Genomic DNA, 17727 nt, shown 5'->3' on the forward strand with positions numbered 1-17727 from the left:
AGTGGTGGTTATTGGTATATTCAATTTCTGATTTTACAACACAGCAACGTCTAAAAATGCAGAGGTTGAGATTAGTGAAAAAAGAAAGGTGTAATTATTTGATAAACTTCTCAAGCAGAGCAAAGTCATAGTAACTTAGAACCATGCCCAAGTTAATTGTTTACTGCATCCTAATCAGGTTGTGCCTGTATAGCTTGCTTGTGCGTAATGCTTGAATGCATCTATGAACACGCTTGCATTTTCACACTTTTATTCACACACACACACACACAATAATTTAAGGTTTCGCTGCACACCCCCACACCCCCACACCCCCACACTGTTATGTCTTTGAGGACACCTGGCTGCAGCCCTAGAGAATCTGCCTCACAGATGCTGCAGAGTGTTGGTTTATTTTAGGATTTATTCCCTCTCTGTTGGACGCACAAGCTTGTTTCTGAATGTCATTGGAGAAAACAACTGGAGATTGTTGAGCAGTTGAAACACTGTCTAAGAAATTCGGATAATCTTTTTGCCGATATTACTGCATTCTTAACAGTTTTAGTTTACTAAGCAGTTCATTTAATTCGCCCAGCGTGTGCTCCCTTGTTCCCTGCCAACCCCTGATGCCCTTGCCCTCTTTGTTGACTCACTACTAACACATTGTGGCATCTCTCGTCTCCTGGAGGGCCTGACGTCGGTAGCATCGCACACTGTGCCCTTCAAAGACCCATCTGGTAGCTGCTGCTGCTGTTGGACTGTGTATTTGTGCGCATGTATTTGTGCTTCACGGGAAGGGGCGAGTGGTGGATAGAAGTCATTTGATCAACGCACACATAAACATGCACAGTTCGCTGTAATGATGAGATTTAAGCATTCGTGGGGCTGGAAGGCACCGGAATCAGTTAAGAGCACAGTGTGATGTTTGTTGTCACTATCCTGTCCTGTGACTGGAGATGACACATTGCTGGCCTCATATGATGGATGGTGTGTCTGGTTTTGTAATGCTGTTATTTCCTCTTCCTAATGACTGTTTAGGATGACAAAGCAGGATGTGGATAGTAATACAGAGAGCAAACAAAGTCTAGTAAGAGTAAAGGGGCATGTGTTTTTGAAAGATTATGTTTTCTTGTAAATAACAAACTAAGAAAATGTAAAAAGAAATGAACATGCGATCAATTAAGTGTCTTGTTATGGTGTATGTCTTTCCACAGGTATTCCCTCCATTTCCTGGTGCAGAGTGGTCTGTCCTACAGTGTGATGATCTTCGCTGGACTAGAGCACATGCACAAGTAAGTGCAAGTGGAGCTTGAAATGCAAACGAAATGCAAAATTTGACTCGGTTTCCGCTAAAGTTGCTATTTGCCCTCTCGGTTCCTGGAAGTATCAGAATCACACAGAATTGCATCATTTCACACATTAATAAACCTGAAAGAACAAGTGGATGTTTATCAAAGCCAGTAAACCAAAATCTTCAGATTAGATGTTGGTGCAAATGCTTCATATCCGCAAAGCATTCGCCAGTCCTCTTTTCTTCTTCATCTTCATTAGTTTGTCAGTGTTTTTTAAGCATGCAAGCCTGGGTCACGATGACTATGATTCTGCCCCCAGGCTTCCATCTGTGACTACGGCTCATCAACACACAGACACACACACACACACACACACACACGCACACACTGTTTTTGATGTTATTTTTTAACAGAATTCAAGGTTATGAGTGCAGGTGTAAACAGTTCCTCTGGGGAGAGCTCTTTAAATAGATGCTAACAAACTTTAATCACAATAGCAACTGCCTTGAGAAAGAAAGGGCTCAGTTACAGAACACTATGACAGTGACCACAGGACATGTTTATCCAAGCTACAATACTTTACATCAAAGTCATACCACATTATTCCTGGAAATTTAACCCTCTACAAGTAAGCATTAATGCGCTTTTAGCCTGGTGTTCCATCCCTCGTTTAAGTGGGCAGATAAGCAGTGTCTGCTCCCTCTTACTGTAGCTGTTATGAAACTGACAACTGTGGCTGTCACCCAAGCCAAGCCAACACATGTCGGCTGCATTCAGAGATAAAAGTTCAGCCGGTCCTCCAGATGAAGGTGCAGCTCTGGGGCAGAGAGGAGGAGAACCACAGAGGCAGGGCACACTGACATGGTCATGTTTGTAGAGGGCGATGAACCCACTGCCTCAGGTTTTTGAATAACAAATGAATTATTATTGCGGCAACAGGTTGAGATTTAACTGGGACACTGAGTGTGCAAGTCCTCCCACTGTTTAACCCATGGCCTCTGCTCTTTGAGCTATATTTGAGTTGGTGGCACGGCCTTTTGTGCATTTCCTAATAATAATAGTAGTAATGATGATAATAATAATCATAGTCCTTCTCAAACTTTTGTCCTTATCCATCTTTTCTCTACTAGTATGTACTATCTCTCATCTCCACCCAACCATCCCTCCTCATTTTGTTTTTACAATATTACGTAATGCGTTGTAACCCTGGCTAATGATAATACTGCTGAGTAGAAATACAACTAATCACTATAATGCAGTATACATACTCCTTTACCTCCGACAGCACCTCCCACTATGAGACTTGCTTGCTGCCGAGACAACAGTTAGGCTTGAACAAACTTTGGAAACACACTCTGAGCGGTGCATAACTCCCAAGACCAGCACTCTGTGGCAGGACATGTGTTCTCTATTTGTTGTTCTCCTGGGCGGTGGGGGTGGGGTGAGTGTGTGAGCTCAGTATGACAGCTTTATGGAGTTGCTAAAAGCTCTTTTTCTGGACTGTGGGACTGGCTGTGAATGTAAACCCAGCTTAGTGTGGCCCTAGACGCACTACTAAGCATCATATTTCATACTACTCACTCCCGCAGCTCTGGATCTCTCACCCTACCCCTCTGCCACTCCCTTGCTCTCTTTGACAGTTCACCTGTTGATGTGGCGAGCAGACAGGGAATGCTCTAGACCTACTTGCCTCAAGTGTGAACACAGCACTGCCTGCTGGTTGACAGCGAGGAGAGGCAGAGCACTGTGAAATCGGTAGATATGCTGGAACCAATGGAGAAGGCTGTGACAGTAATGCAAGTGCCCTCTTTAATTGATAGTGCTGCTTTAAAAAAAAAACCACAACAAAATTATAGTAACTCAGACTGTTAAAGATCAGACAAGACATGCTATCAAGCTTGATAAATATGAGTATAGTCTTCATCATTATACCTTTACTTTCTTAAAGGATAATTTGAAGCAAATTTACAGCACTGCAAATCAGTGGTAAATCAGTTTTCAAACCTTTCGGCATGAGATCCTTAAAATTAAGTAATGTCTATTTGTGACCCTTCGCCACATGTACATTGGTTGCGACCACTTGAATCAAAGAGTCAGCTTTTTTATTTATTTTGGGAATTTGGGAATTTTTCAAATTCACTGGAGAGGTAAAATTAGACAGGAATTCACAAGACGTAAAGCAGAAATTGGAGGAAAGTCTTAAAAACAAATTTTGTAAACCAGAAATGTGTTTTGTCTTGTTTTCTAAACTGTTCAATCAACTTGCAACCTCTCAGATGTATATTGTGGCCTTTTGTGCAGTCTGCCACCTACACCTAAAGTAAACACCATGGAACCTACACCTAAAGTAAATGGTGCTATGGTGTTTACTTACTGCATGTCCGTTTGTTACCTAAAGCAATGGGTATTGACTTAGTGGACAAGTTTTAACACGGAGGAGGGAAGGGTCACGCTGACAGTTCTCAGCATCTCAGCCCAAGAACAGACACTTTTCCAGCACAGGGGCTCTGAAGTTAAGCTCTCTACGATGGTCTTGGAAATTGTATTCCATCTGTAACATAAGCGTGCAATTTAATTGGAATTCGTATTAGTTTTGGTGTGAAAGCGTGACTGAGCCTTACGGTGATAAGTGTGCAAATGACTGCCTCACAGTTGCATGCTGAACAGATGGAAATTTCCTCTGGATCTGTGTATGCATTTGAGCAAGCATGAAGTGCGCCTTGGGGCATTTACCATGTGTACACAACCTTAGAGAAAGGTCTTTGAGTATTCAGACATTTATTCATAGCCTGCTTTTTTTTTCTTTCATTTTCATCGCTCCATGTACAGCGTGCAGCCATACCTGCAGCTCCTGTATGGCTCCTTGTCTACATGCAGACCTGTCTACCGCTGTCCCACAGTGGGAGGCCAGCCTACTTTAGTCCCAGGCTCCAATCCGGTGCCTTGAGTGGAAATGAAACACCCCCCTCTGAGCTGTGAATTACACAAACACAAATCAGATGAGGATAAAGACAGGATCCCTGGTGGGCCCACTGCAAATATAGCTTCTGCAGCACATACATATAGCTCATATCCTCGCTCATAGCTGCAGCTGTGTGCTGCCAGTAGGGAAAGCTGATCTTGGTGAAATACGGTTGTTAAGGATTAAAAATGTTAGCAGAGTCAACAGAAAACCTTACTGCTCTCTTGCCCTGCGAAAATGTCCACTTTATACCATGTAGTTTAGTATTGAGCATATTTAGTCCACAGTTAAAGCTCGTAAAAATTGCTCTTTCTGTTCAGTGCAAATCAAAAATGTTATCAATGCTGTCCACCTTATCTTGACTTATCTTGTGGTGATCTGCAACTGGATATTGTTATTTGCTCCAACAAAAAAGTAAAATTAGGTACAACCCTATTGCATGCAAGTGTAACAGGACAGCTTATTTTACTCCACAGGCAGGATTTTGGTTCAGGTGTTTCTCTCTACAAAGCAGTATTTAACACACCACTGAACATGGGAAAATAACTTCAGCATATTCCTCTTTATTTTTTCCCTTGTAGGCCTTAAATGCATTGCAGAGAATAGTATTTGAAATATGAGACTTTCATGAATGAGAAGCAAAATGATTTATTGAGACGGGTTTTGGTGCAGATACAGACTTCATGGCTCTTCTCCTGCTTGGTTGTCCCAAGTTGGTGCAGTTGCACTTACCTTTTTTTTTTTTAACCAAATCACATACAGTAAATGCACCAGAACATTTGAGACAGATATACTAACCAGGGTTAAAACATTATAGAAAGCAATCAAAGACGAATGAGAATCCTTGATTTTTTTAGTTTCTGTCTTATTTCACATCTCAGGAAAGTTTATAGGCAATAGGTAGTTAAACGCCACTCAGGGTGTCAGGTATAGAAAGCTCTATGAAGGGTGCCCCTGTAGCCTATTGGTTAGGGTGTAACCGCATAATCGCAACATCTGGACATGGACATTTGCTGCATGTTATAACCTTGTCTCTCCACATGTGTCCTGTCTGTCTCACTGTCTGTCAAGTAAAGGCAAAATACCAAAAAATAATCTTAAAAAAAAAAAAAAGTGCTAAAACAAGATCCCAAAAAAGCTCTGAAAACAAATTAGTCACCACATTTTCAAGAGTATGAGTAAACGTATGAGTAAACGTATGAGCCCTGTTGCTTCATGGCTGGTCTGGGAATATGAAGGCCTCTGCAAAGAGCCATGTAGTTTCCCATGTGAGCAAGAATCTGAAAAATACTGTGTACACTGATAAACATGCCAAGTGTGGGCTGGATACAAACACAGAGCCCTAAGTGCAAATAACAGGATTGTATTATAATTATCTCCTCTTCACAGTGCCTTCTCTACCTTCTCTGAGGGATTTGTGATTAATAGTAGTTGTTAGAGCCAGAGAAAGATCTTGATAGATCTGAAACCATTTCATACTGCAGCAGGCCGAGTGGGTTATTTTATTTTGTGTCATAAATGCTTGGCACTAGAGATCAGATGATGGCTACTTTTTGGACCGCAGAGACAGTAGGTTCTCCGAATCAAGAGGTCCCGTTGTGTGTTATCAGCAGTGCAGCCTCACTCTGGCTGGTGTGTTGTACTCTTTCTCAGAGCAGCAGCACAGTCGTCTTATTGTTGGCAGCAGAGGAATACTTGCTGGCTCGCTTTGACTTCGGCTGACTCTGCAACAGCTTTGTACAACAGGCTGTAGGGCTGCTCTGTCTCTGGTCTTCTGTTGAAAGGTTGCGTTGTCCTCTGTCTTCAACCACTGACGGTGACACATTATTGGAGCCTCCTCTGTCCTTTTGTCCAATTTTCGACCCCTTTTCCTTTCCCAGAGCTCTGCACTGTTGCCAAGGCCACTGTCTTTTGTACTGTACTGGAAAAAGTCCTTGTTTCTGCCAGAACAAAGGGATGGACTAAGTTTTATTTTCTCTCCTCAGAAGTCTGAGGTTAAACATTCACAATATATGCATTAAGATGCCCTGCCTGAAAACTCATACATCACTATAGATTAGATTGTTAGTTTGTGTTAAATATGTGTTGCAATTTCAATTACATTTCTGTATTTGTACATTTTTTAACCTATACACATCTATCCACAACTATTTACATCTCTTTTCTCTTTTTCTTCCTTTCTCTGTACAGGTACTGCTTCATCGTGACACTTGGCTATCTGATACTGTGTCAGATCACACGTGTCTATGTGTTTGACTATGGCATGTACTCTGCAGATTTTACAGGGTAAGCTACACTAAGACCACAGAGCTGTTTATGATATTTTTGCTTCTTGATTGAAAACTGAAGACCGTCACTGAATCACCTTCACTTAATGTTGAATGCTAAATGGAGTGCAAATAATGCTAAACAAGAGAAGTTACCGGTGAGAGTCAGGGGAATATTGAATATGACAGTCTGAGCTAAACAGAAACAAGAGTGTGTCACACTGCTGCGTCCGCGGGAGGATGACGATATCGTCCATAGTTCCCTGTGGTTGGTTCCCATTTCTCCAGACTGTCTGACAATTCAAGCAGACAGCCTGCACTCCCAGCAGGGTGGGGGTGGCTAGTTGCTAAGCAACCTAATGCAAACCCATATTGCCTCTGCGAGGGCAGAGATTTCACTATTTCAACTACTCGTCTGCTGCCCCTCTGTTTTTCTTGAAAATGTCAAATTCACTTTCATTACAGCCAAATGTGCTTCATTTTACACAACCAGGTAGTCTGTAGTATTCTTCAGTATTCTTTAGCAATTTTGTTAAAATAAATAAATAAGAATAATAATCTCTGGCCTGTTGCGTGTTTATGACTCTGTAGCTTAACTTGATGCTGCTGTCAGCAGTTTTCATGTATACAGTTATTCGGGAATATATACTTGTTTATGCAACCCTCATCAGAAAGGTTGTAGACATCTAAATGAAAGCTAAAGCACATTAGAGCAGACTTGGTGAAAAAAAAAAAAAAGGTAGCATAGAATAGAGAAGAAGAACAGAAAGAATAGCTACAGGAAGTTCCAGAAAGGTCTGCACTTATCCTGGAGGAAATGTGCCATTGTGGAGATATTCCTGCAGCTGATACTGTTTCCATGATTACAAAATAGTAAAATTCAACAATACTGGTTGAATAAGTATAGGCTTGCAGTTTGACATGATATCCACTAAACTAAAAAACAAGCATTTAAAAGGTTTGGTATGTGAGGGAAATATTTTTTTGAAAAAGTCTGGTTGTTTGTACTGTGCTGAGTTTCAAAATTCATATTTTTTAACTTGGCCTTTTTCTGTTGGATGCTTTTTATCAGGCCCATGATGGTTATAACACAGAAGATTACCAGCTTGGCATTTGAAATACATGATGGTAAGACAAGCATCAATGTGTCCCTAATGCATGTGTGTTTTCAGTGTGTGTGTGTGTGTGTGTGTGTGTGTGTGTGTGTGTGTGTGTGTGTGTGTGTGTGTGTGTGTGTGTGTGTGTGTGTGTGTGTGTGTGTGTGTGTGTGTGTGTGTGTGTGTGTGTGTGTGTGTGTGTGTGTGTGTGTGTGTGTGTGTGTGTGTGAGTGCATGTGTGAGTGCATGTGTGCGTGTGTGGGTGCGTATCCTCTGTGAGAGAAAACAAGTGGCAGACGTGACAGAAGTGAAAATGGTTCAATTCTCTTTGGAGTTTAAAAACGGATCACATGGCCACGTTTCCGAGCCAGTAGTCAGTTCTGACAATGGGCTAGTGAACCAGAAAGAGAGCATAAACATAGTTATGTAATGGAGCAATGGCCAAGTGTGCACTCTCTTCTCTTCCTCTCTCTTTCTCTCTCTCTCTCTGTAACAGTTAAATGTTAAGCACAAGCCAAATTTAAACTGGGTTTTATTCTGTCAAACATTTGATTGTAATGGTTTAACCATACAGCCCTGTGCCATGCGGATACTGAATCAGCTTTTTGAAAACAAGTGACTACTTATTAGCTATTAACCAAAACACCACAGGTGCAAACGAGTAATAAATAAAGATGGAGACTTGACAGTGAGGTTAAAATAAACAGGTGTGATCAAGTGTAAGAGAGGCACTCGCAGCTTTTTAGTTCCCACTTGGAGTCTTAAGTCCCCTCAGGATATTCTACACTGAACACAATCAGCAGTTTAATAACAGTTTGTGTACTGATGTGCGTGTTGATGGGTGCATGCATGTCTGCGTTGTGTTTTAAATTCCGTTCAGGTCACTGATTCTTCTCGCAACTGTGAGTCTAATGAGAAACTAAGACTGTAATCCCCGTCCTCAGAGAACTGTCACACCCTGAGACCTGCCTGCTGTTTATACTTTCACACACACGCACACACACACACACACACACACAAACACACACTGCACAGTATGTTGCTGTACTTATATACAGTAAAATGCTTAAAAGAGATTCGTATTCCAGCTTCTAAGAAGAATACAGAGTTAAGTTGCTTCACAATTAATTTTTTCTTTCATTTGATTGGGATCAGAGGTTTAATCATGGCTAGGGGGAGGAGCAGAGTTTAAGTAAACACAGCCTTGCACGATGAGCTGTACGCTCAACCTTATTTGTACACCGTGATGCCTAATTCAGCCCGTGAGTGTTCAGTCTAATGAGTTGCGAAGCCTCAGGTCTTCATAAACAAAGAGCAGACTGAACGAAAAACAAATATACCCACAAATTTAGCCCAAAGAATAGAGCAGACCTTTACTCACCTTTTCAGTAACAACGGTAACTGCTACCAGGATGTCTGGCCAAGGGATAATTTGTCCTCTTGTAATATTTATCAGTAAGGAGCCAACACAAAAGTACAACTAGAACAGTGGAACAACCTGTGCTAAGTGATGAATCCTTGTGAGGTTTGCTCACTCTGTTGCATCATCCTGTCTTGCTTCTCTCACTCACTCACTCACTGTCCTCTGCTTACTCAGCTGAAGGAAGCTGGTGTTATTTTCATTACAGGGCCATTCACGCATGTCCTTCCTGGCCTCTGACCCATGTGTCGCAATGGCAGGGTCCTATGACACTTGCCATATGTGGTTGCAATATCTACAAATCTTGTGGGTCAGCCTTTATTATTACAGTGACTAGTGTTTTATCCGAATACATGCAATGGATGTGTGTATTCTTTACTATTATGCTGTTATCCATACCTCACATTACAACTGAATGTACTTTGAGACTCCCAGAACATATTTTCCAGGTGTACATCATGACTTAAATTTTATTTTTATATATATATATATATATATATATATTTATATGTATATGTATATATATATATTATATAAAAAAATATAAAGAAAATAATAAAAAGAAAAAAAAAAAAATATATATATATATATATATATTTTTTTTTTTTTAAACACGCAACACACACACACACACACACACATATGTATTTTTGAATGTTACATGTATCACTTTGTGTCTGTCTGTAGGTTTGACCAAGCGAGATGGGCAGCTGACTCCCAGTCAGAAATACCTAGCTATCAGGTATGTGACTCAGGTATGTTTTTTCTGCTTCAGATGATGGGTTGACTCAAGACAGTCAAGCTGAATTAAAATGCTAACATGGTCCTCAATTAGAGGATAATGAAAGAAATGATGCCCATTGCCTTCTGCAGAGGAAATAACCACATCGCTCCCCTTTCAGGCTCTCCCTGGTGTTGTCAAGCAGTTGTTAGGCACTCTGTATCCAGAAAACCACGCATTCGCTCCTCTCATGTGACCTGTATTGTAGGAATGCCCTACATCTACCCTGCATTGCAACTGCAGATTCCTTTGCCTGATGGTTACTATTGGAGACTGTAGCCGAAGTGCAGAAACAATGTGAAAAGCAGGGGTTTTTTTCATAGGGAGACGTGTTGCTTCTGTAAGCTAACAGCATATGTGACAACATAGCTGAGCAGAGCAGAGACAAGAGACAGAAAGCAGGACTGACATTTTGACATAAACAGAAATGCAGTGTTGACCAGTGTTGGCCTAAGGTCCCGAAGTATGAGGAACCAAAACTTTGTCTCATAAATCTTTGGGCTACTGTGAGTCAGCTGCTAACTCTGAGATGGCCGCTGGGAAGGTGAGGAATTAGAGAGTCGGTCAAAGCACTCAGGATTTCCCTCTTTTCCTGCACAGTTCAATAAATTAGATCATATTGGTATCTCAGTGCCATCCTATTATATTGTCTTTTAAGCACTGCATGGTTTCATCTTCTAATTTCTGTTTTTTTCTCAATATATCTGCTCTTGTCTCTTCCTCGTGGCCCTTAAGGAGGATGCCCAGCTTGCTGGAGTACCTGAGCTACAACTGTAACTTCATGGGCATCTTGGCGGGGCCCACCTGCTCTTACAACGACTACATGGCCTTCATCGAAGGCACGTGCTACCAGCCACGCCACCAGGAGAACGCTAACGGCAAGGAGAATGGAAAGTACAAGCAGAGTGAACCCTCACCCAAGGTACAACACATTTCAAACACTGTGGTAAAATAGACCCAAATTTTGTTCTATGGTTGTCGAAAAACATTCTAAAATGCTTTAAAACCCTCAAAGAGAGTTCCTGAATAAGTCGTTATTATATTACAAAATGGGACTTAAAACTATTGTATTCTTTTAAATACATTTGATTAATGTTTGACAAAGAGCCATTTTAAGAGGTGCTGGCCAGTTATAATGCGTTTGGTTCCCTTTAGAGAAGCAGAAACCGAGACGTTATTGAGAATTTAATGATGCAAATGTCTAAACTTCAAGGTTATTTGTGTTCCCTTAGTGCATAATGCATTGTTAATATGAATTACACTCGACGATTTGGGTGTGTGTCAGAGGAGACAGGAACAAATTTGAGACACAGACATTGCTAAATATAAAACGCTAAATAGAGAACGCTCAAGGACTTGAGTTAACCTCAAGTCAACTGAATAGGGCTTTTGAAGTATAAAGTCTCCTAACATGATTATTGTTGTTCTTGAATATAATACGGTCTAATGGGACTGCTTCTTTATATTCTACTGTCTTGTCTCTCCTCCACCCAGAATGACGTCATCTCCAAGCTGTGTACGTGTGCCATCTCGCTGGCCATCTATCTGTCGCTGTGCAAGCTGCTCCCAGTGGAGCACTCCATAGACGATGACTTTGTCCAGTCCACTCCTTTCCACCTTCAGGTCATCTACCTTTACCTGGCCATGCTGGCTCTGAGGCCAAAGTACTACTTTGTCTGGACACTTGGTGAGTTTGGTGTGACTTTGTACATTTTTTATGATTTGATTGGGAAAAACAACAAGAAAACAATGACTATGTTTGTGATAACTGTCATGTCCATCACAGGCTTTGGATGAATAACATGCAATGAAAGTGGGGAGAGCGGGAGGAGGAAGTAATTAGTTGCGCTTGGCCTTTAGGATCACATATGTGATCAAATGTGAATTAGGTGTCAAAAGAGGCAGCGTGACAGTGAGGTGCCCTTGAAAGGCCTTGGTGCATCTTCCTCTGTCAGTTATAAACATGAGCCCAAGCAGGACTAAAACTGGTGCGAGTTTTATACAGAAGCATTACCGCTTTGGTTTTGTTCAATGCTGCTGCTCATTTGAGTGGTATGAATGCACTGAGCTGTTCTAGGTTCAGAGAGGCTGGTTATTTTTAAAGTAGTCTTTCCAATATGTTGAGACACAGCCTAAAAAAAGTCCAAGCTCTTATTTAACAGCCTTTCCTTACACAACAGTGCCATCTAGTGCTGAAAACTTGAAAACTGCACCCCTTTGTTCCTCCCAATGACAAATACATGTGATGCTTCATCTCCATCTGTTTCTGACAATGCTTCACAAACTAATGTATTCTATGGACATGGAGCTCCTGTCATCCTTTATTGTCGCCGGCGTAGCACTCAGAAACATTTGTACCTTTCCCCTGCAGCTGATGCTATCAACAACGCTGCCGGATTTGGCTTCAATGGATACAACAAAGACGGCTCCCCGCGGTGGGACCTGATATCAAATCTCAGAATTCTGGACATTGAGGTTAGGCTCTTTTTTGTGAGGTCTATTGTGTTCATGTAAAGGCCCTTTTCAACTAAAGCCTAAAAGTATATTGTTTTGGTTTCACTTTAAGTTCGCCACCAGTTTCAAGATGTTCTTAGACAACTGGAATATCCAGACAGCTCTTTGGCTCAAAAGGTAAGCTTGATAATAAAGTACACACAAATCATGAATTGTTCTGTTCTTAATTGCAAACACAAGCATTTCTGGCTCATTTTTCAGGCCGTGTTGTGATAAAATTTGACAATAGCTATCCATTTTTTTGTTTTTTTTTCAAATGGTGAAAGTCTCTAGAAGGAAATCCTTCCATTTGTTTTTACTTGTCGTTGTGACCAAACCAAACTGATCATGTCCATCTCCTCCACAGGGTGTGCTATGAGCGCTGTGCCATCAACCCCACTGCTGCCACCTTCCTGCTGTCAGCCATGTGGCACGGGGTCTACCCCGGCTACTACCTGACTTTCCTCACTGGCATTGTCATGACCATGGCTGCACGTGCAGTGAGTACACACACTGTCTGTACTGCACCTACTGTTGGAGCCAGATTCAGCCAAACAGATATAAAGAAACACATAAGTCTCTCTTGCAGCATAGAAATCACAATATTTGGGGTGAATAGTACAAGTGTCATAGAAATGTTGCCGGAAAATTAGATTAATTCGGTTTTACCATCATTCTGCAAGAATCTAAGAGCTCTTTAGATTTACCACAGCTGCTTAGCAGATCCACAAACATGTAACAAAATCCTTTTAATGGACAGTAAGGGGATAATGATATAGTAGTATACCACTTATACCTCATGTTAAAGTGTGAGGCCATTACCACTAATCTGTGCTAAGCCTGACTTCTTCTCTCTAGCCTCTTGAAAGAAGGAGACATGAGGATATTAATGTGGAGACAGTGGAGTGATGGTACAGGAGGAAATCTACGCTGCAATTCTTGATAATCTGCTTGAGAGGCGTGATGAACTGAAACGCCATCACAGTAAATGTGCTGTCCAGTTGAGTTCCTGCAGGGACTTGCTTTATCTAAAGGAGGACAAGGAGACCACTGACCCAGTTACAGCGTAAACCTACTGGCCGCTGCCACACGGACATGTTCAGAGATAGATTTCTCTGAAGATGGAAAAAGGAAAAATAAAAAAGAGAAGGATGAGCAGATTATAAGCAGAACTGGGCAGTAATGCCTGCTGGCATGAAAGATCTCAGGAACTAGGTCAATTGATTCAAGTCAAGTCTAGTTTACTGTACTGTCAAATGGGTGGAGTTCGATTTAAAGCTTACAGTTTCTTTCACTTGAAGGTTTTGTTTAAGTTCAACTCACCGGTCAACTCATATCACACCCATCCTATCCTCTTTACACTGGCTTCCCATCGAGTTCAGGATTCATTTTAAGGTTCTTGTTTTCACGTATAGAACCCGTAGGTCTCTTGGGTCCTTTGAAAAGGGGTTAGTTACAGGGTCAGTCCCTCGCACTCGACTGAAAATGAAAGATAATCGCACCAATAGAAGTGGTGGCTCTGACACTGTGGAACGGCCTTCCTTGAGGCATTTGATCTGCGATCTGGTTGATGCCTTTAAAGAGTAGCTGAAGACACATTTGTTCAAAGTGGCCTTCGTCTGGCCTCCTGCTGTCTGTTAATGTCTGCGTGTTTTTAGATCTGCTGTTGCTTACGGTTGCTGTTTTTAATGGTCTTATTTTTTGACTATTTTTAACCTTTTTTTTTTCCAGGTCAGGCACAACATCAGACCATACTTCCTGGTCTCTGACTCATACAAGCGCATCTACGATGTCATCACGTGGGCATGGACTCAGGTTGCCATCAGCTACACAGTGGCACCATTCGTCCTACTTGCTGTGGGACCCTCGCTCAAATTCTACCGGTATGTTGGTTTGATTGAATTGTGTGTTGATATTGATACAGTATTGCTTTGAGCTGCACTGCACTGTTGACACTGTGGAGTCCATTAAACAAAAATGAGTGTTCAAGAGAGAATACTACAGCCTCTGGTTTTCTGGATAGTAATTAGTAGAGTGAGTTGTGTACCCTGCTGTTGTGTAAAAATAATTGTCATATTAAGCATGTAAACAAAGCTATTGGCCACAGTGCAGAAATTAACACTTTTTCATTAGCCCGGTTCCTTCTTGTCAGGCTGTAACAGTTAACGAGACGGTTTAATGAGCGAAGGATGGGGAGGATTGATGGGGAGGAAATAAAATGAGCAGCCTTAACATTTCTCTGCGGTTGCTTTGAAATAAAGGCCGGCAGTGGTCAGTGTCATTCAGATGAGGACAGCTGTTAAATCAGTGCTTGGCTGCTAAACTCGCAGTATAAAACAGACTCATTAAAGGAGCAGTGATGTTGGGGAAAGAGCTGAAAAATACACATATCTGTTGGGTATTATTTAAGTCTGATAAGGTTTTATTTCATTTATAGATATTTAGGTTAGTTTAGGCTAAGAGTCTAAAGCCACTCTAGCAGCTGAGCAGCTGAAGCATGTCATTAGTTTGGCAGATATTTTGAACTGTTGGAAAAATTAAAAAATAAAAATCCCTTTTAAGTTAAGGGATCGTCAAAGTTATTACAGTTAATACAGTTCTGTTGAGGAAATTCTCACTTCGGGATCTCTCTGCAGGTCCTGGTACTACTGCTTACATCTCCTCTGTCTCCTGGTGGTACTTGGCCTGCCCGTCAAATCGAGACGCCGGCAGGCCCAAGAGCAGCAGGACGGCGTACAGAAGGACAGCCTTCAGGACAACCAGACGGACCACAACAGCACAGACAACAACTGCAACCAGAAAGACAAAGCCACATGAGGCTCAAGACAGCAATGCGCAGTCCCTTCATCAGCAGAAAACACTGAGACGCATTAGAAAACCACTGAGAGCTGGAGTGTGGCGAGTCTGTTTACCTGACAAAGAACCAAATATCGGACGCTCTGAAAATCCTAACAGACAGAAAACACAAGTCAACGTTCTGTCAAAACTTCCGGTAGCAAGGATGACAGCAATCACACTTCTGACATGGATGAGAGACCAGGATGTAACAATGGCCACGGTGTAAACTAATGAGTGATAGCGATTACTTTACATTACATTAGTGGAAATGAAGACTCCCAAGCTGCCTTAAACCCTCTATGTACTCGTCTGGTGAAGTAACAGTTGGATGGGACGCTGCAAGAACATAAATGCAGTTTCACCATTGTGGTGTCAGCTTATACAAACAGAACAGATGTGCAGTATGTGGAGGGTTTTTGTCATTGTCTGGATACAAGCCTCTGTTAGGTGGAAACCGAAAAATGTGTTCACGTAAAAGAAACATAACCTTTATCATCAGCTGCCAATTTCAAACAGGCCTTAGGATCCTCAAAACATTGTTTGATTTCTATGTCTTTTTTAAAAAAAATCTTTATTGGAGAAGGAATCATATTGTACGTGTTTTGTATTTAGATGTTTGTGACAACACTATTTGAAATCCATTCTTTACGTTTGTTTTTTTCCCCGGGAATCGATTGACTTTGCCCATCATAGAGAGGCCCAAAGTGGAAATTCAGATCTCGTCCGTCTCCAGCTGTGGGAAGTCTAAAAGAGGCACTCAAGAGTTACTAAATGGATTTCTTGTTTCTTTTTATATTTTTCATATCTGCTGCTTCTTGACTCATCAGTTAAATGTGTGTTTCAAAGGGAGTTTATGAGTTAGATTTTGTTCCTTTTTCTGATTTGCGGTTCAGGGGTGTGATTTTTTTTTTTTTTTTTTTCTATTTCTAACACAACAGATTTCCTCTGGGTTCAAATGTCTCTCTAATACAAGTATCCAACACTATTTAATTAATGCAAGTGAATAATAAAATTCTATAACTGGGGAAACAAAATGACTGTGAATGTCACTGTTAAATACTCTTGCATTATAAGTAATTGTCTTAAATTCTACAAATGTAATAGAAATCACACAACATTCACTGAAGATGTATTTAATTGACAAAAGGTCATAAGGCCATAATTATTTCAAGCCAAATTAATGTAAAAGACACGATTCCAATTTGATGCACGGTGCCTAAAAGCACATATTGTGTTCAGGCCACAAATTTATTCAAGTGTACAATTTGCATTTGTCTGTGAGGAAATCTGATATTTATGTTTGTTCACAATATTGTACAAAATTCCAAGACATAGACCAGCTGTTGGGGTTAACGGTCTTATTTCATATTGTGTGCACTTACGGTAGAATTGGGGATGTTTCGGGTGCATTTATTGAGGGATGTAAGAGACACTGGTTCTCCATGTTGTTTTAATCCACGGCTCACCTTAAGCCTTTCAGATCCCCCAGTTTAATCTTTACGCAGCAGTTCAAACAGCCACCCATGTGATAAATTTCTGTTTCATTGGACACTTTTATGGATTTAGTCAAGAAAATGTGGTGCAGAAAAGGCAACCTAGAAGGTTTTTTTAAACAGTTAAAAGACACATTTTTATGTATCTGTTAGAGCAGGAAATATTCTGGGGATTTCAAGTCCACAATATCATAAACACTTTGAAGTTGTGCATTTTTCTTTCCTAAAAAAATATTGTCAGTAATTTGAGTTGGTTTGTTGCATTTGTGTTATGTGAAATAACAAAGCAGCAGACTGAGCTTTGAAGTATGGACCTCTTTCATTTCTTTTTAAGATGTTCTAACATTTGCATATTCCTGCCATAACTGTGTGTGTGTGTGTGTGTGTGTGTGTGTGTGTGTGTGTGTGTGTGTGTGTGTGTGTGTGTGTGTGTGTGTGTGTGTGTGTGTGTGTGTGTGTGTGTGTGTGTGTGTGTGTGTGTGTGTGTGTACCAGTATTCATGTGATCCGTACATGTCGATGTGGTCTCATGTAAACTATATTTGTAGCCTGGGCCCTGTGTAGGCGAGTGTGGCCCACTTAAAGGAAAGGGATGTCATTCTACGAACATAGCAATTATTGCACTGCATGGCCACCCAAACCAGCAGATCAATGCAAACTGCTCCATATGTCCAAAGTGCCAAATCAAGAATGGCGCATTTTGTTTCGTGTGTATGCGTGCCGGGGCGCGTGTGTGTGCATGTGTCCATGTAGTATGTGTGTGTGCCTGTGTAACATAATGGTTATTTTTGTGTCAGAAGGAAATTTATTGAAAGATTTGTATAACAGTTCATTAAAATTCTGATTTATGTGGCAAAATAAAGAGAAATTATTTTTAAACACTAAAACTGATATTGGAAAATATGTCTTATTTTTTTGTCTAGTAATGTAAACAAATTGCTTCAAAATATCCTTTTTTTTTTGCTTGTGATGAAAATGAATATTAGTAAAAACGCTGAGGAAAGGAAAGGAAAGGAAAAATCCCTACAACATACAGTTTCCTCGCATTGTCTAGATTATTGTATTATTATGATACACTTTGACATCAGACATTTTGACTTGTCTTA

At 40.9% G+C, this 17727-nt stretch overlaps 1 protein-coding gene across 1 annotated transcript in view; it reads left to right on the top strand.

The window, feature by feature from the left end:
- The window catches only part of mboat2a (membrane bound O-acyltransferase domain containing 2a), a 39771-nt gene extending 22269 nt beyond the window's left edge, over positions 1 to 17502 (top strand). Inside the window, exons 3-13 of the mRNA XM_070842783.1 lie at positions 1194 to 1271; positions 6424 to 6519; positions 7573 to 7628; positions 9705 to 9759; positions 10534 to 10720; positions 11293 to 11485; positions 12170 to 12273; positions 12365 to 12429; positions 12659 to 12791; positions 14023 to 14174; positions 14928 to 17502. Of these exons, the coding sequence (XP_070698884.1) occupies positions 1194 to 1271; positions 6424 to 6519; positions 7573 to 7628; positions 9705 to 9759; positions 10534 to 10720; positions 11293 to 11485; positions 12170 to 12273; positions 12365 to 12429; positions 12659 to 12791; positions 14023 to 14174; positions 14928 to 15108 (1300 nt within the window). The 3' untranslated portion in view covers positions 15109 to 17502. The remainder of the gene's footprint in view (positions 1 to 1193; positions 1272 to 6423; positions 6520 to 7572; positions 7629 to 9704; positions 9760 to 10533; positions 10721 to 11292; positions 11486 to 12169; positions 12274 to 12364; positions 12430 to 12658; positions 12792 to 14022; positions 14175 to 14927) is intronic.
- The last annotated feature ends 225 nt before the right edge of the window (positions 17503 to 17727 follow it).

The sequence above is a fragment of the Pempheris klunzingeri genome, chromosome 13, assembly GCF_042242105.1.
Source record: "Pempheris klunzingeri isolate RE-2024b chromosome 13, fPemKlu1.hap1, whole genome shotgun sequence".
In the NCBI taxonomy this organism is placed as follows: domain Eukaryota; kingdom Metazoa; phylum Chordata; class Actinopteri; order Acropomatiformes; family Pempheridae; genus Pempheris; species Pempheris klunzingeri.